The sequence below is a fragment of the Felis catus genome, chromosome E1, assembly GCF_018350175.1.
Source record: "Felis catus isolate Fca126 chromosome E1, F.catus_Fca126_mat1.0, whole genome shotgun sequence".
Classification (NCBI taxonomy): Eukaryota; Metazoa; Chordata; class Mammalia; order Carnivora; family Felidae; genus Felis; species Felis catus.
In genome coordinates, this window is record NC_058381.1 from 39675406 (window position 1) to 39697058 (window position 21653).

The window sequence follows — 21653 nt, forward strand, 5'->3', positions numbered from 1 at the left end:
ATGAAAACTTCTGTGGTTAGTTACTCACCTAAACATGCAGGCACTAATCAATTTGTAATGGTACTTTGAAATATTTTGGGGCTGATTTAAATGTGGGAAAGAAGTTATTCTATGTTATCTAGCATGCAATTGTCTCTTTATTCAGGCAAATGGTTTAATTTCTCTGTTTGTCTCTAGTTAGTGAAATAGAGATGGTGTGGCCTAAAAAAAATTCAAATGTTCAAGTCCTAACCCCCACAGATGAGGGTTTTAGGAGGTGAGGCATTTGGGAGTTGCCTAGGTCATGAGGGTGGAACTCTCATGAATGGCTTTAAGCTTCTTACAAAAGATACCCTACAGAACTCCCTGGCCTCTTCTACCATTTGAGGACACAAGCTATGAACCAGGAAGAGGGTCTTCACCAGGACACAACCCTGCTGGTACCTTGATTTTGAACTTCCAAGTCATCAGAACTGTGAGAAATAAATTTCTGTTGTTTGTAAGCCATCCAGTCTGTGTATACTTATAGCTACTTGAATGGACTAAGGCAAGAGCAATGATTTCTTTATGAATAGGGTACCCAACCACCCCCAGTTGAGGGGTTTCCTGGGCAAACTGGGATAAATTTGTCACCTTAATTGATACAGTAAAAATTAATAAGACTTTAAGGATATTTTAACCTCTTGAATGAAAAATTATTCATATGTTATGATTTCCTGTTACCAAATCATATATAAATTAGGAGAGTAAATGGAAGATTAGTGATTATTTTCTGAGCCTAGTGTTGTAACTTTCCCTTCAGCTTGTCATATTTTTTGAATATTCTTCAAAAGATTTTGCTAACAGTACTCAAACTTCACCTTGAGAAAAAATATATATTTAATGCATACTTTATATATATATATATATGTATATATATATATTTAATGCATACTTTGAGAAAGAGATAATGTCTAAAATTGCAGAGTGTTTTGGTGCTAAAATGGAAAAAAAATCATTTTTAGGTCTGTCTTGACAGTCTAGTACCCTATTAACATATGAGTAGTACCCTATTTCATGGTAAAATTAAATCGAAAAAGAGAAATAATAAAGTCTAATATGAGTCCGTTCTTGTCCCCCAAACATCGAATGTCTCCACAGACAAATACTGTGCAAAGAAAACTCATTGACAGTATTAGTGTACCGGTTATTTTTGAGATTCTTTGATGTAATCACATAGTAAAGATAAAGTTATAATTTTACTTCAGAGAATTAGTGTATTTCAGGTAAACCAATAAACATTTTTGTAATAATGTGATCATCCCAGGTTCCTTTTGTCTAATTTCAGATTGTTAAGGGGTTGGTTTTCCGTTATTTGGACATTAAGAATAAGAAACACCAATTATTGTTTAAAGGGAAGACCAGTTCAGTTTTAACAGATGCCTCGTTCAGGAAACATCAAAAGCAATCCTTTCCGAGAAAGTATTAAAACACAGAAAAAAACATACGGGGCATTGCTGATGTGGTAGATGACAGTGGAACTACTTCATACCACTTTTAGTTTAACAAGCGTTAGTTAACTTTGGTTAACAGTCGAGAGAGCTAGATTTAGACCAGCAACAATCCAGTGAGTGTTTGAGTAAATGCCTTTATTGTCCTGGGTCTCAGTTTATTTGTCTGTTAAAGGGGAGAGTTTGACTAGCCTGCGCTTGTGATCCCTTAAATTGTGAATATCCTGGAATTGTTAATTCCATGGACAGCATTCTGGTAACCCCTTAGCAGATATATGGATTTCTGCCTTGGAACAATAGCTCACACTGCTACAATTTGAGAAAAAAAAGCATCTTTTTGAGAGGACAGAGGGGCATAGTCTTTGTGCATCAGCCCATACTCCACCTCAACATAATAACCTGGACCCTAACATTTGCATTTCAGGTCTTAGACAAGTCATTTCCCCTTTTAGGGTCTTAGTGGCTGTTTGCAATGAGGATTTTTTTTTTTTCTGAATTCCCTTTTCTTTTTTTTAAATATATTTTTTAGGGGCGCCTGGGTGGCTCAGTCAGTTAAGCGTCCGACTTCGGCTCAGGTCATGATCTCACGGTCCGTGAGTTCGAGCCCCACGTCAGGCTCTGTGTTGACAGCTCAGAGCCTGGAGCCCGTTTCAGATTCTGTGTCTCCCTCTTTCTCTGACCCTCCCTGTTCATGCAGTGCCTCTCTCTGTCTCAAAAATAAATAAACATTAAAAAAAATTAAATATATTTTTTAAAGTTTTTATTTATTTATTTTTGAGAGAGAGAGAAACAGTGGGGGAGGAGCAGAGAGAGAAGGGGACAGAGGATCTGAAGGGGGCTCTGTGTGGACAGCAGAGAGCTCTACCAGGGGTTGAACGCATGAACCGATGAGATCGTGACCTGAGTGGAAGGCAGATGCTTAATGGACTGAGCCACCCAGGTGCCCCTGACTTCCCTTTTCTAGCTTTAACTTACTTTTAGGTCCTTAAGGTTATGTAGGTATGCCTGTATGTGAGACAGAATACCGTTTGGTCATCTTACATTCTCAGCGAGGCTTTCTTAGGCCTCCCTTTCTCTGTTTTCCCCCTTCTGCTGGCAGAGGTGTGGAGAGCCTCATGAGCCACATCTTTCCCTTGGTTGCATATCTGCAAAGTAACAATTCTGCCCAGTGTTTGGCTGCTGCAGACATGTTCAAAGCATTAAGCTCCCTTTCTTTCATGGACAATGCCCAGAGAATCCCTTGTTAGGTTGAGACATTGATATAACAATGACATAAATATGATGTGACATAAACAAAGACATGATGCACCAGGTGTAAAGTTTTATTGGCTACAAAACAGATACACAGTGATGGCAATCTGAAGACTGTAGTAGTAAAGTAGAGCTTTATGCTCATGAACTCATACTGTGATTCAGAAAGTGCAGCAGTATATTAAGGTTGTTATGGAATGTCTGGTGACATTGTTCCAGAGCAGGGAAAAAGTTTCTGAGATTGAAAACTCCAAGGATACCTCTTAGGACTCACCCATCATGTCTGGGCAAAGATTTCTATTGGGGAAAAGTAGCTGTTACAATAGGCAGAAACTTTATTTGGCTTTATGCATACTTTTGGATCTCATTCACTTGAGAAAGAATTATTCTTCCGTTGATGCTCTCCTGTGTGATGGCCTTGATCTTTGGAGCTGCAGATGCTGAAGGGAAAAGGCAATGAAGAGGTCACTATCATGCTCCTGCCACCATCTGAAATACTTATTTTTATTTCCCTGCTCTTAGTACCTGAAACTTCTCCATCCCTTCCAACATAATCTCTGAGCAATATGGCAGGTTCTGCTAGGGGGAAGAGATCTCACCAAGGAAGGTTTTTCATCTCACCCTCCAGGAAACAAGGGTGTGTGAATAGTGTCATCTTCTAGGGGCCAAGACCTTCATCCTAGGCATGACTGATACAGAATCTAGTCCCTGACTACACATCCTGGAGGAGGTCTTCCTGCTTTTGTTCCACTTGTACCACAGATTCTATGAGCGAACAGCACATTAAATGCCATTCTGAGCACCTCATTTAAAGATCTAGAAAGCATGAGGGATGGATGAGAAGCCAGGGCTGTTTATCATGCCCACTGTTTTCAAAGTTATGATTTATTTGAACATGGGCTTTCTTGACACGGCAGGAAACTGATGCTAGACCAAAGGGAAGACTTGAAATTAATAGAGACGTGGGGAGACCTTTGTTAAAAATCAAACCTCTCCAACAATAGATTGTGCCACTCCATCAAGTAATGAGTTCCCTGTCCCTGGACATGGTAAGGAGAGGCTGAAGGACCATCTGTCAATATCTTGCAAAGAGGTAGCAGTTACACAAGCTGCCCATGATGGTGCCCAGAACCCTGACTCTCTGAATCTCTAAGACCTTAGAACACGTTTACCACAAACTGATCAGAAAAGTGCTGCTCGTCCCAGATGGGGGCTTCTTAGAACTTTTCTGTGAGATGTTACAGGCAATCTGAGAAAATAGTGTTCCCAGGTCAAAGATATTTGGCAACACTGAGTTAAGCCAAGTAAAACTTTTGTTGTTTCGTTCCCTTTCCTATTTTCTTCCCCACAGCAGTATCTGTTCCATGTTTAACTTACTGAAATGCATGGCTGTTCATTAAGAGGATAGTGGCATATGGTATTCCCAACCATTTCTGTCCATGGAACACATCTTTCATAATATGCAACAAGTTTCACGGAACACTAGTGTTCAACAGAATATAGTTTGGGAAATTATGTGAAATCATTTTCTCTTAATTTCCTAGGAGTTTAGTAAACAGACCCCATAACTTAACAGAGATGTAATAATGTGAATGATCATTGCTATCTACTTTATTGCTGGCAGAGACCTTGCGTATATATTATTGAAGACAATACTGACAGATCCCTGTTTTCCTGTTATCTACTTTAAGTTCATTCAAAAATTCCTGGACATTTGGGAGTAAAATAAAAATTGAACACAAGATATTTGGGAGTACGGTAAAGATTATGACTACTAGAGAATTAATAAACATGCTGATTAATTTTTAAAAAGAAAATTCAAATGATGAAAAGACTTTTTTTTACCTTTCACACTTGACTTTGATTCTTCCATCGTCCTATAAAAATGATAAGAGTTATGGCTCATTTTAGCGTTAGCAACAATCATAAAAACTCCTCAGGGTGAACTAACTTCCTTTGCCTGCCTATAAATTCATAGCTCTTTAATGAGGATAATTGTCCAAGCTCTGTAGTCTCAAGGCCATGAGTTCATGGGCAAACCTTCCTGGATCCAGAAGAAAGTGAGTATGGCCTCACATGGACCCTAGGGTCAAGACAAGTCTGTCAAACCACCTCCATCATTTCAGTTGGCTGCAGGATTTGCCTCAACTGAGATCCTTTCCAGGGTCTGGGTTTGAAGCTTAGAACTGTTTTTCAGACTGTTCAAGATTTGGTCTATGTATTTTTATTTATTTTATTTTTTGGAGTTTACTTAAGCAATCTCTATACCCAGAGTGGGGCTCGAACTTATGACCCCGAGATCAAGAGCCACATGCTTTACCGACAGAGCCAGCTGGGCCCCCCCTATTTATGTATTTAAAAAATTTTCTGGGACTCCTGGGTGGCTCAGTTAGTTAAGTGTCCAACTCTTGATTTCGGCTCAGGTCATGATCTCACAGTTCATGTGTTCAAGCCCTGTGTTGGACTCTGTGCTGACATTGGAGAATCTGCTTGGGATTCTCTCTCTCCCTCTCTCTCTCTCTGTCCCTCCCCTATTCGTGCTCTCTCTCTCTCTCTCTCTCAAAATTAATAAATAAACATTAAAAAAATTTCTCATCCTTTCTCTTGGGTCATAGAATGTATGTGCCCTTTTTTTTCTGAACAATTATTGTCATTTCCTAAATTGGTTGGAAATACTGGATTGAAGAATCTAGACTTCTCAATCTCTTATGAATCTTTTCCTGCTGTCAGGTTAAAATATTCCACCAACCTTCCTTTTTTTTTTTTCCAGAACCAAAATTGTATACATTTCCAGTGGGAAACACTATAGTCAAGCCTTCCTAGTTGTTTCTTTTTTTTCTTTCTAAGTTTATTTATTTTGAGAGAGAGTAAGAGCGAGAGAGACAGAGAGAGGGAGGGACAGAGAGAGAGGAAGAAAGAATCCCAAGCAGACTCTGCAGTCAGCACAGAGCCCCATGAGGGGCTCGATCTCATGAACCATGAGATCGTGATCTGAGCCAAAATCATGAGTCAGATGCTTAGCTTACTGAGCCACCCAGTTGCCCCCTTAGTTGTTTCTTTCTAGAGATCTTAATATATTAATTTTAACGATGGACCTTAAATCTTAGTGTCTTGGGAGTAATAGCTGATTGATTGACATATGCTACTTAAATACAACCTGATGTTAAATATCCAGAAGAAATTCATCACAAACCTTTCTTTCTCTGGAGTGATGCTCGCTAACAGGCATAACAGGTATGAGGTATATGAATGCACACACAGAAACTCAGTGCTCTTTTCGTCCTCCTCCCCAGCCGGCCTTTGCCTTACCCCTCGCTCTCTCCCTCCAGGAGCTGCTGGTAGGTGGCGATTTCCTTCTCCAGGTGGGTCTTGATGCCCAGGAGGACCTTGTATTCATTGTTCTGCCGCTCCAGCTCATGGCGTAGCTGTGTCAGTTCATCCTCATAGTGGGAGATGACGTATTGCATGTCCCGGAGCTGGCAGGAGTACCGGGACTGGGTCTCTGACAGCATGTTCTCTAAAGCAGATTTCTGAAAGAGGAAACGAGGTTTCTTGTACTAACTGACCGATGGCTTGATAGATTGAACAACGTGTGCTGGTTGAGTAGTTAGAACACACCGACCACTCTGCTAGGTGTCTTGGTGGCTGCCGGGGGTGCAAAGGTGGGCAGCTGGCTGACTCCCAGGGTTGGGGCTTGGAGTGGACTAGAGGAGTGGACTAGAGTCAGGACTTCTGAAGCCCATTTTATGGGCATTTCTTTGTGTCAGGGAGCTCTTGGCAACTTTGCCGCATTCCTGTAGCGTTTACTGTATGTGCTGCTCTTTTGCGATTGTGAGCATATGCCCATTTTATCTCTGGCCTAATCTAAACCTCCTGGGGAAATAGCAGCTGGGACCCCTGTCTCTTTGTGTCTTCAGAGAAGGGTTTCAAGTAGGGGTGCCAGATAAAATAGGGTGCACCTCGTTATATTTGAATTTCAGACGAGCGACAAGTAATTTTTTAGTACATGTATATCCTAAAAATTGCCTCAATATTGCATGGGATATACTTACACTAAAAAAAAACAAAACTGTGCTGCGTATCCAAAATTCAAATTTTTTGTTTTTTATTTTTGGGAGAGTGCAAATCAGGGAGGGGCAGAGAGAGGGGGACAGAGGATCCGAAGAGGGCTCTGTGCTGACAGGCTGACAGCAGTGAACCGCATGAGGAGCTTGAACTCATGAACCGCGAGATCATGACCTGAGCTAAAGCTGGACACTCAACCAACCTACTGAGCCACCCAGGTGCCCCCTAAATTCAAATTTAATGGGATGTCCTGTATTTTAATTTTGGTCAGTCTGGCAACCATAGTCCCAAGCGATGCTTATTGATGATGACAATGGTAACAGGTTGTCATTTTTGAGGAAATTTTAAAAGCTGCACATTGAAGTTGCTGCTCTAGGGTACAGAGAACTGACTTAAATCCCTGCTCTGTTTGGATTTACCACCTGCTTTTCTGGAGCGCAGAACTTTAATCTTCAGGAGAAATCCCTGACTCTGCTGGATGCTGTCACTTTATCACAGCTGCTAACTTTCAGGGGGGCCCTTCATGCCGCCTGCTCTGCTCCCCTCCCTCTCCTGTTCTCCCAAAGGGCTGCTGCCTTCCCTCTCCTTTCTCTCAGCCCAGGGCCTCACTTCCTATGTTGTTACGGAAACGAAAGCCGTCAGGAGAGGATTCCCACAGGCTCCCACCATTATTTCCGCCCACATACGTGAATCTGCTTCCAGGTTCTCAGTGCCCCCCTGGTACCAGGTTCTCACTCCCCTCCTGGTACCTGGCACGAGCTGTCTGTTCTCCAGTCATTTCAGCCGTTGCCCGCTGTCTTGCATCACCTGTATTTTCCTCTCTACCGGCTTCTTCCCATCTGTCAAATAGAGTAATTTCTCCCATCTTAAAATTGTTCTCTTGACTCCTTATCTGCCTTCAGCTGTCATCCGATTTCTCTGCTCCCCTTCGCCTATAGCAAAGCTCCTTGAAGAATTGTCCATATCTGCTGTTCTAAATTCCTCTTGACCTCCCTCCGAGGGTGAAGGCTGCGCAGTCTGACTCCACTGTTACCCCGATGGCCTCCCCTTCCCTTCCCTCCTCTCTTCTCCTTTTTTCTTCCCTTTGTTCATTTACTACAGCCACATTGGCTTCCCTACTGATCCTCCAACCCGACCCACGCACCTGTACATCATGGCTTTCGCAGTTACTGTTCTCTCCCCCTGGAACCCCCTCTCTATTGCCACACGATGCGCCTTCTTACCACTTCAACTGTCGCCTTAACAGTGAAACCTTTCCTGAGCACCTTGTTTAAAATGGCAGTCCTGCACTCCAGAATGCCTGACCTCGCCCTGCCATGCTTTATTTATCGGCAGCACTTTTTGCCATCTCACATACTACATATTTTGATGATCTGTGCCTTTATTGACTGTCATCCCCACAAGAGTGTCAACTCCCTTATTGTAGAATCCTCAGCACTCAGAACAGTAGCAGATGGTAGAATGAATGAAAATGGATATAAATGTTTTGCTGACCTCACAGGGTTGTTGCGAAATACTGCAAGTCTAAATGTTTTGAAAACTATAAAACACTGTAATTATTTCTTTGCTCATTATTATCACCTTGACAGTGTACATTTTAAATGGCTCTTTACCGTCACTTATTCCTAAAACATAACAGTAATTTCTGCAACAGAATAAACCAGTGATTTCTCCTCAAGACCAAGGGCAGAGTAGCCCTTGGAAATGATATTGATGAATGATCAGAAGATTTGGATAGGCTACAAAGGTAATCAAATGATAGATTTTATTTAATGAATCTTGAGTGCTTGTGACACTTGACACAAAGCATTTTACTAAAAACCACGAAAATTCTAGAAATGATTTGTATATAAGAATTTATAGTTCACTGGGTGATAGGACATATACATAATGAACAGAGTGGTACTTCGGAGTGAGCCAGGCCTGGATTTGCCACCAATTCATTTTGGCACCAGGATTTCTTTTTATTGGGGTTTCAGGGGGCGGCCTGGTTGCCGAGCGGGGAGAGGGCTGGTAGAGATTATGAGGGCCTCCTAGACCCCCGCACCTGCCCCCAAATACCAGGTGGCTTCACCACTGGCCACTTACTATCTATGTGACCTTGGCCAATTTACTTAACTGTTTGGAACTTTTGTTTTCTCATCTCTAAAATGAGAACACAAAGACCTGCCTGGAAAGGTTAATGTGAGGTTTGATGACACTTAACATAATGAACCCCCTGACGTACCATGTGGCACATTGTGGACACGGCGGTAAATGATAGCTCTCATTATCATGCTCATCATGAGCAATTTGGATGGAAAATGGGAAGTGAGAGATGTCCCAAGGGAGTTGGGGAGATGAGCCCAGGAGAGAGGTCACGAGAGGTTCTGTTGAAGAGGCGGGACCTGACCCAGGATTTTCCTCAGACTCACCCTGTGGCACTGCGCCTGCAGGTCAATCTCCAGGGCCTGGAAAGTGCGCTTCAGCTCATGGATGTCACTTTGGCTACTTGGCACAGCTGCTGGACTGGCCACTTCTTGCGCCATGGCTGCTGACTGCGAGACCAAGCAAAGGGCAGAGGCATTGGCATTGGGACCACATGGAGATGGAACCTTTGGGAAGTCTGAGCCCCTTTTCTTTACCTGCTCTTTATACCAAGTGTCCAACTCTTGATGCTTCTTCTTTATTATAAACTCATATTCCTCTCTCATATCCTCCAGGATCTTAATTAGATCATCTCCTGGAGTTGCATCCACCTTCACATTGACCTTGAAGTCATTTGGTACATGACGTTCTATCATTTCCTGTTTAATAACAGAAAAAAAAATGAATCGGCTGTGAGAATCAGAAGGCCAGAAGTGTGTTGATTGGCAGCAGTTAACAGATCTTTTAAAAATTCACCTTATGTGGTTGTTATTCTTTTATTGGTTTGGTTTGGCTTCTCAGGTATTATTTGTTGATGACAAAACATATATTCTTTTTTCTATTATAACTCCATAAAAAAAAATAACACTAGATAGGTAATCAAATGGCCTCTGTGATTACTGGCTTAATCCCTGGTTGAAAATGTTTCGCAAAGAATTCTGCTTCTGTAGCACATAAAATACTCTTCAGCACACATTCATGGGTGAAATGATGGCACAATTCAACAGTTGAACATTTCAGTTTGTAGGCTACTGCTTTGGGGAAGCAGTTTAGCAACCCAAAGCCAAAAGGTATAAAGACTTTCAACGTCTTGGCCACGTATTATGATACCATAGGGTTGACACCCATAGGATATCATGAAAACCAAGAAACCGTAGGAAAAGTTTAATTAAGTCATTGTCTCACCAGCTCTTCATAATTGAGGCCCTTTGATGTTCATAAGCAATTTTGTTTGCCTAAAACGGGGATTGCTTTCCTCATATTGCATCAGAGTCTCAGGGGCTTTAGACGGAATGTAACCTCTTCAAAGTTAGTTACATAGTTCTGGAAATTAAGATTCTTCGTTTTTGTCACTAGTTTTATTTACCTTGGTCAGTGGCAGATTCTTTTCATTCTACTGTCCCCCAATTTGCTGTACTTTGGGTCAATGAAGGAAGTTCAACCTCACGCATTTATTCTTACGGTATCATACTAACAAACAAGTCTGGATAATCATTGTATATTAGCAAAATTATTGGCTGATTTATCATCAATTGTGATTTTATTTTGGCTATTGGATCTGACACTGCATAGACAACCTTGAAGCTGGAAAAATTAGATGTTTCTATACTAGGACTAGCATTCAGATGGTAGGTTTTTCTGTGGCTATTAAGTCATCTGAACGTGCAGATTAAGAGCTGTGCTGGTTACCAGGAGCTCCTAGGGAGTCCTACCTGTTCATGGCGCTTCTTCATGAGAATGAGCTCTTTCCTCATCCCCTCAACCTCCTGTTCCAGATCTGTTGTGACAATGGTCAGATCATCCAAGGTCTTTCGGAGACCTTCAACTTCAATTTCCAAATCTTTCTTGAAGGAGTGTTCATTTTCGTACCTTTGGTTGGAAGGAAGAGAAGAATACACCTGTCGTTGGAAGGCCACGGCCTTGTAAGGATTCACCTTCATTTAGAGGTGAATCTCTTATCCCTCATATGTCTGTTTCATGCAGGTTTTTCTGTGATGGTGACTCAATGTTTGTTTGTTTATTTGTTTTTTAATTAGAGAAGATGAAATAATAAACAGCCATATACCCATCAATTAAATTTAGTAACTCTTAACAATTTGCTTCGTCTATACTCTATTTTGTATTTTAACCTAAACTATAGGCATTATGACATTTCACCTCTAAATACTTAGGAATACATTTAAAAAAACTTTTTAATGTTTATTTCTGAGAGAGAGAGAGAGCATGAGTGGGGGAGGAACAGAGAGAGAGGTAGACACAGAACCCGAAGCAGGCTCCAGGCTCTGAGCTGTCAGCACAGAGCCCAACATGGGGCTTGAACACATGAACCATGAGATCATGACCTAAGTCAAAGTCAGATGCTTAACTGAGTGAGCCCACAGGTGTCCCAGGAATACATCTTTTTAAAACAAGAATTTTCATTAAGAATGAAGCTAAATGTTATCTAAGTGATGAGCAGACTCTTAACTATGGAGAACACGTTGATGGTCACCAGAGGGGATTGGGGTGGGGAATGGGGGAAATAGGTGATGGGGATTAAGGAAGACACCTGTTGTGATGAGCACTGGGTGATGTATGGAAGTATTGAACCACTATATTGTACACCCAAAACTAATGTAAAGCTGTATGTTAACTATACTGGAATTAAAATAAGAAAAAAAAATGAAAACAAAAGTTTTCTAAATAAGCATAACATTATCACACCTGCAGAGCTAATAATAGCTCTTTAACATCATCTAATTCTTGGTTCATATTCAAATTTCCCCATGCCCAAAAGTGTATTTTATATCTAGTTTGTTTAAAGTAGGGTCCATTCTGGGGCGCCTGGGTGGCGCAGTCGGTTAAGCGTCGGACTTCAGCCAGGTCACGATCTCGCGGTCCGTGAGTTCGAGCCCCACGTCAGGCTCTGGGCTGATGGCTCGGAGCCTGGAGCCTGTTTCCGATTCTGTGTCTCCCTCTCTCTCTGCCCCTCCCCCGTTCATGCTCTGTCTCTCTCTGTCCCAGAAATAAATAAACGTTGAAAAAAAAATTAAAAAAAAAAAAAAAAAAAGTAGGGTCCATTCAAGTATTTGTTATTATGCCTTTTTAATTCTCTTTTAAAGATATTACACGTGGCTAATAGTGAGATAAGTTAATTCCTTTAGAAAACAAAAACAAGATGAACCCCCAAAACAAAACAAAACAAAACAAAACAAAACAAAACAAAACAAAAACAGCAAATGACAATTCCCCACAATACAGTGAAGAAGGAACTTACTTGAGGCCGAAGTCATCCACTGCCATCCTGGCATTGTCAATGAGAAGAGTGATCTGAGCGTTGGTCTGCTTGCCATCCATGATCTGGAAAACATACATCAAGAGTCACTTAAGTCAGGGGCTCCTGGGTGGCTCGGTTGGTTAAGCATCTGGCTCTTGATTTCGGCTCCGGTCATGATTTCACAGTTCATGAGTTCGAGTCCCACACAGAGCCTGCTTGGGACTCTCTCTCCCTCTCTCTCTGCCCCTCCCCTGCTCACTCTGTCTCTCTCTCTCTCTCTCAAAATAAATTAAAAAAAAAAAAAGAGGCTTTTAAATCAGACACCTCCCATGGGAGAGTTGTGTTTCCACCCTGTACTTTCTGGGTATATGATTTGTTAGCATAGATGATTTCTTTTTCTGGCATTGGAACAACAAATAATTAAATCAATAAATACTGAACACTTATGAGGTACAAAGCATCGGAATGATTTTAAAGTAAGAATATGGCCCGCAGCCCCTTCGCTGTCTTTTTTTACACTGAGTTTGAGAGGCTAAAATTGAGGCCGCTGTTGGAAAAATGACATTGGAAAGGGAAGAAGAGTCACTTCAAAGTGCCTTCTAACTTGCTAGTGCTGCAAACATACCTTTAGTGTTTTGTTTCAGCTCATCCACATCTGAAGATGTTAAAAGAGGTTTAAGTTCCAATCCTGCCTTATTGTGAATATTAGGTTGGCTCCCTTAAAGTGCATTAGTTATTTTAGATGAACATAATTCTTCCTCGTGGTAGCATTCATGTTTCAGATCACTAAGCGAAGTACCAAAATTATCACTGGCATATGTTTGTCAAACTAATTTTAAATGAATTTTGTAATAGTCATCACATGCCACAATTATTTTTTGTCCAAAGTGGTGATAGCCATGCCCATAACTTTTAGGTATGCGTACATGTTTGTAAGCTCTTCTATGATGAGAATGCCCCAATTGTATCTATTAAAATATTGACTGAAATAACTTTTTAGCAGCTTAATAAACTTCAGCTGTGTTAAGGCCTCTAGTTAAGACTTTCACTAGATGTTCATATACTTTTTAACATTAAATAAAAACTGCTGTTGAAAGTTCCTACCCGAGCAGTTGTGTGTACGTGTATGATTTGTAAATTCTTCTAGGTAGTGGTGACTGGGGAAGTATTGCACATTCCCCAGTGGTGACTGGGGAAGTATTGCACATGTATGTCACCATCTTTAGGAAAATTGGGGAGACGATGTCTCAATGTCAAAAGTATAATACTACTTTTGTACCAAGTATTGTGCTGAACTAGGAACTGGAGGTTTTCTTTTAACTTCCTATTACTCACCATTGGCATGAACTCAGGCCAGTCACACTGTCCCTTGGGTTTCAGTTTCATTGTCTGTTAAATAAGGAGTTTGTACTAGAACCAGTTGACCTTAGAGGTCCTAGCTCTAAACTTCTGTGATGTAGTTGGAGACAGAAAATTCTGTGACATTCCCATCGTATTTAAACAGATAATTCCTTTATTTAGAAAAGATTTCCTTAGGATAAAGTCATACCTTAATACAAAGACACCTTTTAAAAATCTGATCCTATTCAAAGCTCCACTGGTTGCTTGGAATTTGGCATCATGAATGCACAATAGCAAGATTCAGAGGTGGTGATAACACTCCTGAGTCTGGAACTCAAAAAGCAGGGCCTGGGGTCCCGCCCTATCACCTGCTAGCTGAGTGAGCTTGCCAAGTATCAGTTTCTTCATCCATAAAATGGCAATAATAATCATAGTAGCCACTTTATCAAAGAGTTATGAGGATTAGATTGGAAGCGATTAAATAAAATAATGTCATGACATACTTAGCATATTCTGGGCATACTGTAGACACTGAAAAATTAGTTGAAAGTAAATTAATTTAGAAAAATTTGAAGTGTTTAATTTTTTTTTTATGAAAGAGCTTTTGAGAAGACATCCAGATGGCCAATAGACACACGAAAAAATGCTCTACATCACTCATCATCAGGGAAACGCAAATCAAAACCACAATAAGATAATACCTCACACCAGTCAGAATTGGCTAGCATCAAAAAGACAAGATATAATAAGTGTTGGAGCGGATGTGGGGAAAAGGGAACCTTCGTGCACTGTGAGTGGGAATGTAAATTAGTACAGACACAGTGGAAAACAGTATGGAGGTTCCTCAAAAATTAGAAATAGAAATGCCATATGACCCAGTAATTCCACTTCTGGATATTTACCTGAAAAAAATAAAACAAAAAAACACTAATTTGAAAAGATGTATGCACCTCTGTGTTCATTGCAGCATTATTTATAATAGCCGAGAACCAACGTAAGTGTCCATCAATAGATGAATGGATACAGAAGATGTGCTAGATATATACAATGGAATGCTACTGAACAATAAAAAGAATGATATCCTCTGTGATGACATGGGTGGACCTAGAGGATATATGCTAGGTGAAATAAGTCAGACAGAAAAATACCATAGAAATAAGGAAGAAGTCAAATACCGTATGATTTCACTTACATAGGGAATCTAAAAGACAATAAATAAAGAAATAAAGAATAAAGAAAACAAACAGAAATGGACTCGTAAATGCAGGGAACCAACTGGTGGTTTCCAGAGGAGGGGCGGAGGGGAGTGGGTGAAGTAGGCAAATGGGATTAAGAGATACAGACTTCCAGTTGTAAAATAAATAAGTCATGGGGATGAAAGGTACAGCATAAGGAATATAGTTAAAAAGGAAAGAAAGAAACTAGAGCCAATGTCTGTGCTGGATAAAGGCCAGGTTCTGTATGTTTTGAGATGCATCCCCAAAGTTCTGTTGTTTGTGGTGGGAGATAGCCAGGCTCCTGCCTTGCCCAACTTCTTTCTTCCAGTGGATTCCAAGTGGTACTCTGACTACTTCCTTTGCTCCAAAGAAGGATTCTGTAGATATTTCCTGGTCTCCCCTCTGTAAGTGCTGCTTAGGGACTCTCATATCAATCAATGCTTTTCCTTCCAGGCTCTTTACTCTTTGTGCTATGCTATCTAAGCTCATAGGAAATGAAAAAGCAGCTCCATCCACAAGGGCCTGGGGACCCTGGTTACTGAGGTGACAGGATCATCAGAGACATCCAGAGAAACCAAACACTATTCCCCCCCATGGAATCAGAAAATCCAAAATGCTGTCTGGGGGCTTATTTGCCTTTTCTGGGTTAAACTGATGCTTTATCTGTTGCAACCCCCACATCAAGAGTCTGATTCCCCCAGCCAGCATCCTTCTCAGAGTACATGAATGGTGACTTCTGAAGTGCACTTGATCTAGAGCTTGCTTGTTTATTTATTTGTTTGTTTGTTTGTTTAAATGTATTTATTTAAATTCAAGTTAGTTAACATACAGTGTAGTATTGGTTTCAGGAGTTGAACCCAGTGATTCCTCGCTTACATATGAAACCCAGTGCTCATCTCAGCAAGTGCTCTCCTCAATGCCCATCCCCCATTGAGCCCACCCCCCCCCCACCCCTCACCCAACAGCCCTCCAGCAACCCTCAGTTTGTTCTCTGTATTTAAGAGTCTCTTATGGTTTGCCTCCCTCTCTGTTTTTATCTTATTTTTCCTTCCATAGAGCACATTTAAATATCAAAAACACTTCCCCAGTTCAGGCTTACTTGATGCAATTTTATGATACAGCCACTCTTTCTGAGACATCCTTCACGGTGATGAATGGATGATGAGGACGGATTGAGAAATAATATGTGAAGCGTAGGTTTTGCATTGTGTGTTGTAGTTAATCACCTGGATCCTCCCCCAAGGCTCTGAGTTCATTCTTTTAAAAGGATCTAGTTGGTGTATTAATACAGCATTGCTGCTCCAGGGTGTGTAATCTCGTCCCAGGAAGAGGAAAATAGAATTTTTGATTGTAAACCACAGTACCAAATAGAGTACTATTGAGAGCCTTTCTAAAATACACATATCCTTATGGCTATATCTGACTCGGTGTTTCAAGAGGGTTGGATTAATTTTTGAGTTCATTTTTAAAATACTTTTTTAAAAAATTGTTTTTAGTGTTTATTTTTGAGAGAGAGAGAGAGAGAGAGAGAGAGAGACAGAGCACAAGTGGGGGAGGGGCAGAGAGGGAGAGAGGCACAGAACCTGAAGCAGGCTTCAGGCTCTGAGCTGTCAGCACAGAGCCCGACACAGGGATCGAACTCACGAGTGGTAAGATCATGACCTGAGCTGAAGTCAGATGCTTAACCGACTGAGCCACCCAGGCACCTCTGAAAGACTTTTTGAGTAACATTTAAGACCCCTGAGGTGGGGATGGGAAGAGTACCATATTTATTGATAGCATTTCATCAAGGCCTGGGAAGGGGTCAGCCCCTGGTTGTTGTGGGTTGTTGTATCTTTGGGTCTGTCTTTTCTCGCCTGCAATCAGGGGAGATTGGGACAGATAGAACAACCTCAACGTCAAAGAGTTGTTTTCTTCAAACACGAAAAAAATACAACTGAAGTAAGAAATCCAGAAAAGAGTGGAATTCAAACCTGAATTTAATTTGTAACCCAGAATTTCAAAGTCAGAACCAGGATCCTGGGCCACCTGGAGAGTGGGCAAGCCACCTGCTCCTTTTCTCAATCCTGTTCCAAAGAATTTGGGCAACCATGCAGTCTCAGTCTCATCTATAAATTGAGGGTGAAAATACCTGCTTCACAAAATGAGATAATGTGTATGAAATGTGTTGTATGATTAACAATGCCATTGTAATGCATTATCTTTATTAACAAGCAGTACCATTTTTGTATTACATAGGCAAGGTGAGCACCATGCTGTATGGAAACTGTGAGGCCATTAGAAACAGATCTGGGTTAGAATTCGACCTCTGCCTCTCGCTGGTGGCTTTTCGTGTCTGCTTCACTACTCTGAGCCTGTCTTTTTACAGCGTAATTGTAAGAATTGAATCAGGTACTATCGAATGTTTCCATCAGTGCAGAGAGCTCTCAGATAGTGCTGATATGTGTATTAAAATATCCAACACGGCGGCTGGCAAATCATAAGCGTTCAATACGTGTTTTCCTCCCTCTTTCCTGTTCCCTCCTCCTCTCTACTATCAGTGAATTATTTGACTAGGTCTGACCTCACATTTCTTTTGGGAGTTATGTTCTCAACTGTCCATTTGCAAAAATCTTCTATATTCTCCATTCTAAAACCAAAGCAGCTTTTATTAGTTAAAAAAAATATATGATGAGGTTTGTTGAGTCACCTTGTTTTTTTTCTAAAGACAACCATGTACTATATAGTTAAGGTAATTACACAGTCAGTTATTAGGTTGATTATTCAATAATTAGGGTTCATTATGAGGACAGATTTATATTATCTTGATTGGTCTTTCTTACATTCAAGTAAGGATGACCAAAGGTTGAAAAATAACACTGAATAATATTGGAAACCTTGATGCCCTTTCTAGGATGTGCAAAATTATGATCTTTTGGGGAATTTTCTGGGACTGCTTTACATAAGAGGGAAGTTATATAGCTTTAAAAAATTATCTTATGGGATACCTGGGTGGCTCAATCGGTTAAACGTCTGACTGTTGGTTTCAGTTCAGGTCATGATCTCACGGTTTTGTGGGTTTGAGCCCTATGTCGGGCTCTGTGCTGGCAGTGCGGAGCCTGCTTGGGATTCTCCCTCTCTCCCCCTCTCTCTGCCCCTCCCACACTTGCGCTCTCTCTGTCTCTCTCTCAAAAAAAAAAAAAAAAAAAAAAAAACACTTAAAATCTTATGAGGTAACTGGATTCCCTCTACTTCTAACCAATGTTATGAGACATCCCAGAAGGTATAAGCCTAGCTTTTTATTTAAAAAAAAATTTTTTTTTTAACATTTATTTATTTTTGAGACAGAGACAACAGAGCATGAACGGGGGAGGGTCAGAGAGAGGGAGACACAGAATCCAAAGCAGGCTCCAGGCCCTGAGCTGTCATCACAGAGCCCGACGCGGGGCTCAAACTCACGGACCGCGAGATCGTGACCTGAGCCGAAGTCAGATGCCCAACCGACTGAGCCACCCAGGTGCCCCAAGCCTAGCTTTTTAAATGTCTGATTGAATTTTTTTTTTAAAGAAGTCTCCATTACCCATCCTCCTGTAAGATTCCAAAAATTATGCTCATTTTATTCTTATTTTTCTTTTTTCCTTTCCAATATACATATTTTTATTATGAATATAATAAAAATAAATTAATTGGGTAATTAATTATTCTTATTTTTCAAGCAATATGCCCTTTTCAGAACTGTAAGCAATAAGGACTCAGAGCTTTTAGCAGCTCGCAAGAGGAAATATCCAGGGATGTCAGAATAATGTACCGGCTAGTGGAGTGACAGCTTTTAGGTGTGATCTCCAAAATAATGTAACTCAGCTTTTCTTTCTGTGGGTCATCACTCTGTCACCAGGACTTTTGTGGTGGAACAGAACTGATGTAGTGAGAAAGTAAATGCTGTCCTGTGCCTTGTGCACTGAGCGTGAAGGATGAATACCAGCCCTTATCATTACTATAACATTGCTGGATCATAACTGATACTGGACAGTAGCTGGTTGCCTTTTGGCATTTTTTTGGATTCTCTGCATAATTTGTGTATAGAAGATGAAATATACAGAACAGAGTTTCCCGGGTCCAAAAGAGATAGTAAGAAAATATCCTCAAATACCTTTGTTCACAATGACTTTAAGCTGTTTTGCCATATTCCTGGAAATTGTCTTTTGTACCTATTTCTCCTCCCACGGCTCTCTGGAAACGCAGCCCTTCTCGAGTTCCAGGGTCACCCAGGATCTTACCTGCTCCTGCAGGTGGCTGATGTTTTCCTCATACTGGGAGTAATTTTGCTTACTGCCAGGATCTCTCTGCTCGTGCCACTTCAGGATGCGACTCTCGAGCTGCTCGTTGGCCTCCTCCAGGGCACGTACCTTCTCCAGGTAGGAGGCCAGGCGGTCATTGAGGTTCTGCATCATCTCCTTCCCATTCCTGCCTGGGAGGGAATTGCCTCTTCTGGATCCCCAAGACCCTCCAGGAGGCAGGCAGCTTGGCGAGCTGAAGGAAAGGGAGACGCGGACGCCCCCGGCACCCCCATGGACACTGGGAGCCCGAGGGAAGCTCCCCAGCTGGCCCCAGCTGCCTCCTGTGCCATGGAAGGAGCCTGAGAGGGTCTGGCTAAAGTTGTGGCTGGAGATCATGGTCCCATCTGTGTTTGGTGCAGGGCTGGGCTCTGCTCTGCTCCCTGGAGCTGCAGAACTGAGCCGCCCCAGACTGCTCCGGATGGTTTTATGCCCTTTGCTGTGGGAGTTCCCTTCTCTGACAACTGTACCAACAAGATCGTATCATTGTGCAACATGTGTTTCCTCTTGGTCAATCCCGAAATGCCCCTGGGCCTTCACACACATTGTTGTTGTTTAGAGCCACATCAATATACCAGTTTGCTTCTCCCTTCCAGTGGTAACCCAGAGGTGTGGCCCACAACATTAGGTGGGTACTAGTCTCAGGTGTTTTTCTAGCCTTTCCGTGGAATTTTTCTATTGTCCACTTATCTGAAAACGGCCAGACTGAAGTCTACAAAAAGGTTATTTGGTGTAGTATAGATTTCCTTTTAAAAGGGAGACATTAATCACACTGACACACATGCCCTCTCCGCCAGCCCCAAGTAAATAAACCCCACCTCTAAAGCGAGGGTGGGAGAGACTCCCAAGGGAAGAGCCAGATCAGAATCTCAGGTCCTAGAATGAAAATACTCGTGCTGAGGAAATGGAGAATGTTCTGAATATCTGATGCCTTTGTGGCAGTCACTGTTTGATGGAAAGTAATTTCAAAGGATCATTCTTAAGAACAAACCGTCAATTATAATTAATGAATGAATGACCGAGCCTTCCGCTCCCAGGGTGCCTTTCATCCCCAGCACACCTCAAATCCAAACAACCGGGCCTACACCGGACTTCCTTGGCCCCTGGGAGAAATGCAGCCTTTGTTAACTGGCCAGCAGCCGTGTCCCAACTGAGCCCTGAAAAGCCTGGGTTCCATGTGTCCGTGACCTGCAGGGGGGATGGAGGAAAGCAGGAAATATGCCAGGGGTTGTCTACTGTGCTTGATGAATCTTATGCTTCGTCTGCCAAGGTAAAGGTTAAGAATGAATAAAGAGATAGTCTGGGGGCGGGGAGCCATGTGCTAATTGCTAGCAATTTAAAGGGGACTTTGAAATAAAATGGCAACATTGGAAGGGACTTTAGTGTAGCTCCATCCAAACCACTGACTTGCTGATGAAGAAAACTGAGACCGGGGTGTGGCAGAGGATAGATCGTGGGTTAGTGGCAAAGCCAGGGTGGGATTCTTTCCACCACATAGCAGTGTCATCCTTGAGTTGAATCTTGACAGAGTCCCATCATCATGGTGATAATGGGACTTCCCAGTTTACACAGCCCTTTGGTGGTGTTTATTTAACGCGAGCAACAGCTCTTGATGTAGCCACACAAGGGTTATTGTCCCCAGATAAAGAATCACGGGCTCATGGAGGTCAGTGATTGAGAGCTGATTTGCATGTGCAATGTATTGCACGTGCACATGAATTTGTGAGTGTCACTGCCTTGGTCTGTGCTTGGATACTCACTGCCTTACTGCCTGTAACAGCTCCCCTGACTTCCAGACATAGTTCGAGGGTTATCTTTTTCCACAATTGTTTTCTGAATTTTCCTGCACGGGTTGGGTGCCCCACCCATGAAGAAACCACCTCTTCTGGTCTTAAGATCTTCCAGAGGGGCAGAGAGTTTAGGATCCCCGCCCCACTGTGGAAGCCGGGAGCCCCTGCTCTGGCCCAGCCACCTCCCTGACTCCACCCCGTTCTTCACTCATCATGTAACTCTGCACTCCTCTGGGACTGCAGGCTTCTCGAAAGCTGGGATTATGTCTTCCATCTTTCAAGCGCCGGAGTCTGGCTTCTAGGCATTTCATAAATGTGTGTTAGCTCAGGGATGAACTTTTTAGAGTTAGGATTTTAATTCTGGTCTTCTGATGTCATCACCTCCTGCCCCTTTTGGGAGTGTGAGTTGTAAAACCAGATAGTAGGAAGAAGCCTCTCCCAGGGGTGAGAGCCGTAAAGGCAACCTCATTCCTAAATACTAATAAAATTACCTAAAGCACACTAGCTCTGCTTGTCCACTCTGGCAACAAAACCTTGCAAAATTCTTCTGGAATTTCCAAGACTAAAGGAAAGTGGCACCTGGGTGGCTCAGGGGTTAAGCATCCGACTTCAGTTCAGGTCATGATCTCACGGTTCATAGATCTGAGCCCTGAGTTGGGCTCTGTGCTGACAGCTTACAGCCTGGAGCCTGCTTCTGATTCTGTATCTCCTTCTCTCTCTCTGCCCCTCCCCTGCTCACACTCTGTCTCTGTCTCTCCCTCTCTCTCACAATAAATAAACAGTAAAAAAAAAAAAAAAAAGACTAAAAGAAAGCTTTGGGGGTG

At 42.0% G+C, this 21653-nt stretch overlaps 1 protein-coding gene across 1 annotated transcript; it reads right to left on the reverse strand.

Moving 5' to 3' along the window:
- Nucleotides 1–2770: 2770 nt before the first annotated feature.
- Nucleotides 2771–19455, reverse strand: KRT23 (keratin 23). The gene is made up of 8 exons (XM_011289149.4): nucleotides 18983–19455; nucleotides 12169–12251; nucleotides 10625–10781; nucleotides 9410–9571; nucleotides 9200–9322; nucleotides 6030–6250; nucleotides 4566–4597; nucleotides 2771–3160 (listed from the first exon to the last, which is right to left on the reverse strand). The coding sequence occupies exons 1-8, from the start codon at nucleotides 19376–19378 to the stop codon at nucleotides 3066–3068; spliced, it is 1269 nt and encodes a 422-aa protein (XP_011287451.2). The 5' UTR covers nucleotides 19379–19455; the 3' UTR covers nucleotides 2771–3065.
- Between the last annotated feature and the right edge of the window lie 2198 nt (nucleotides 19456–21653).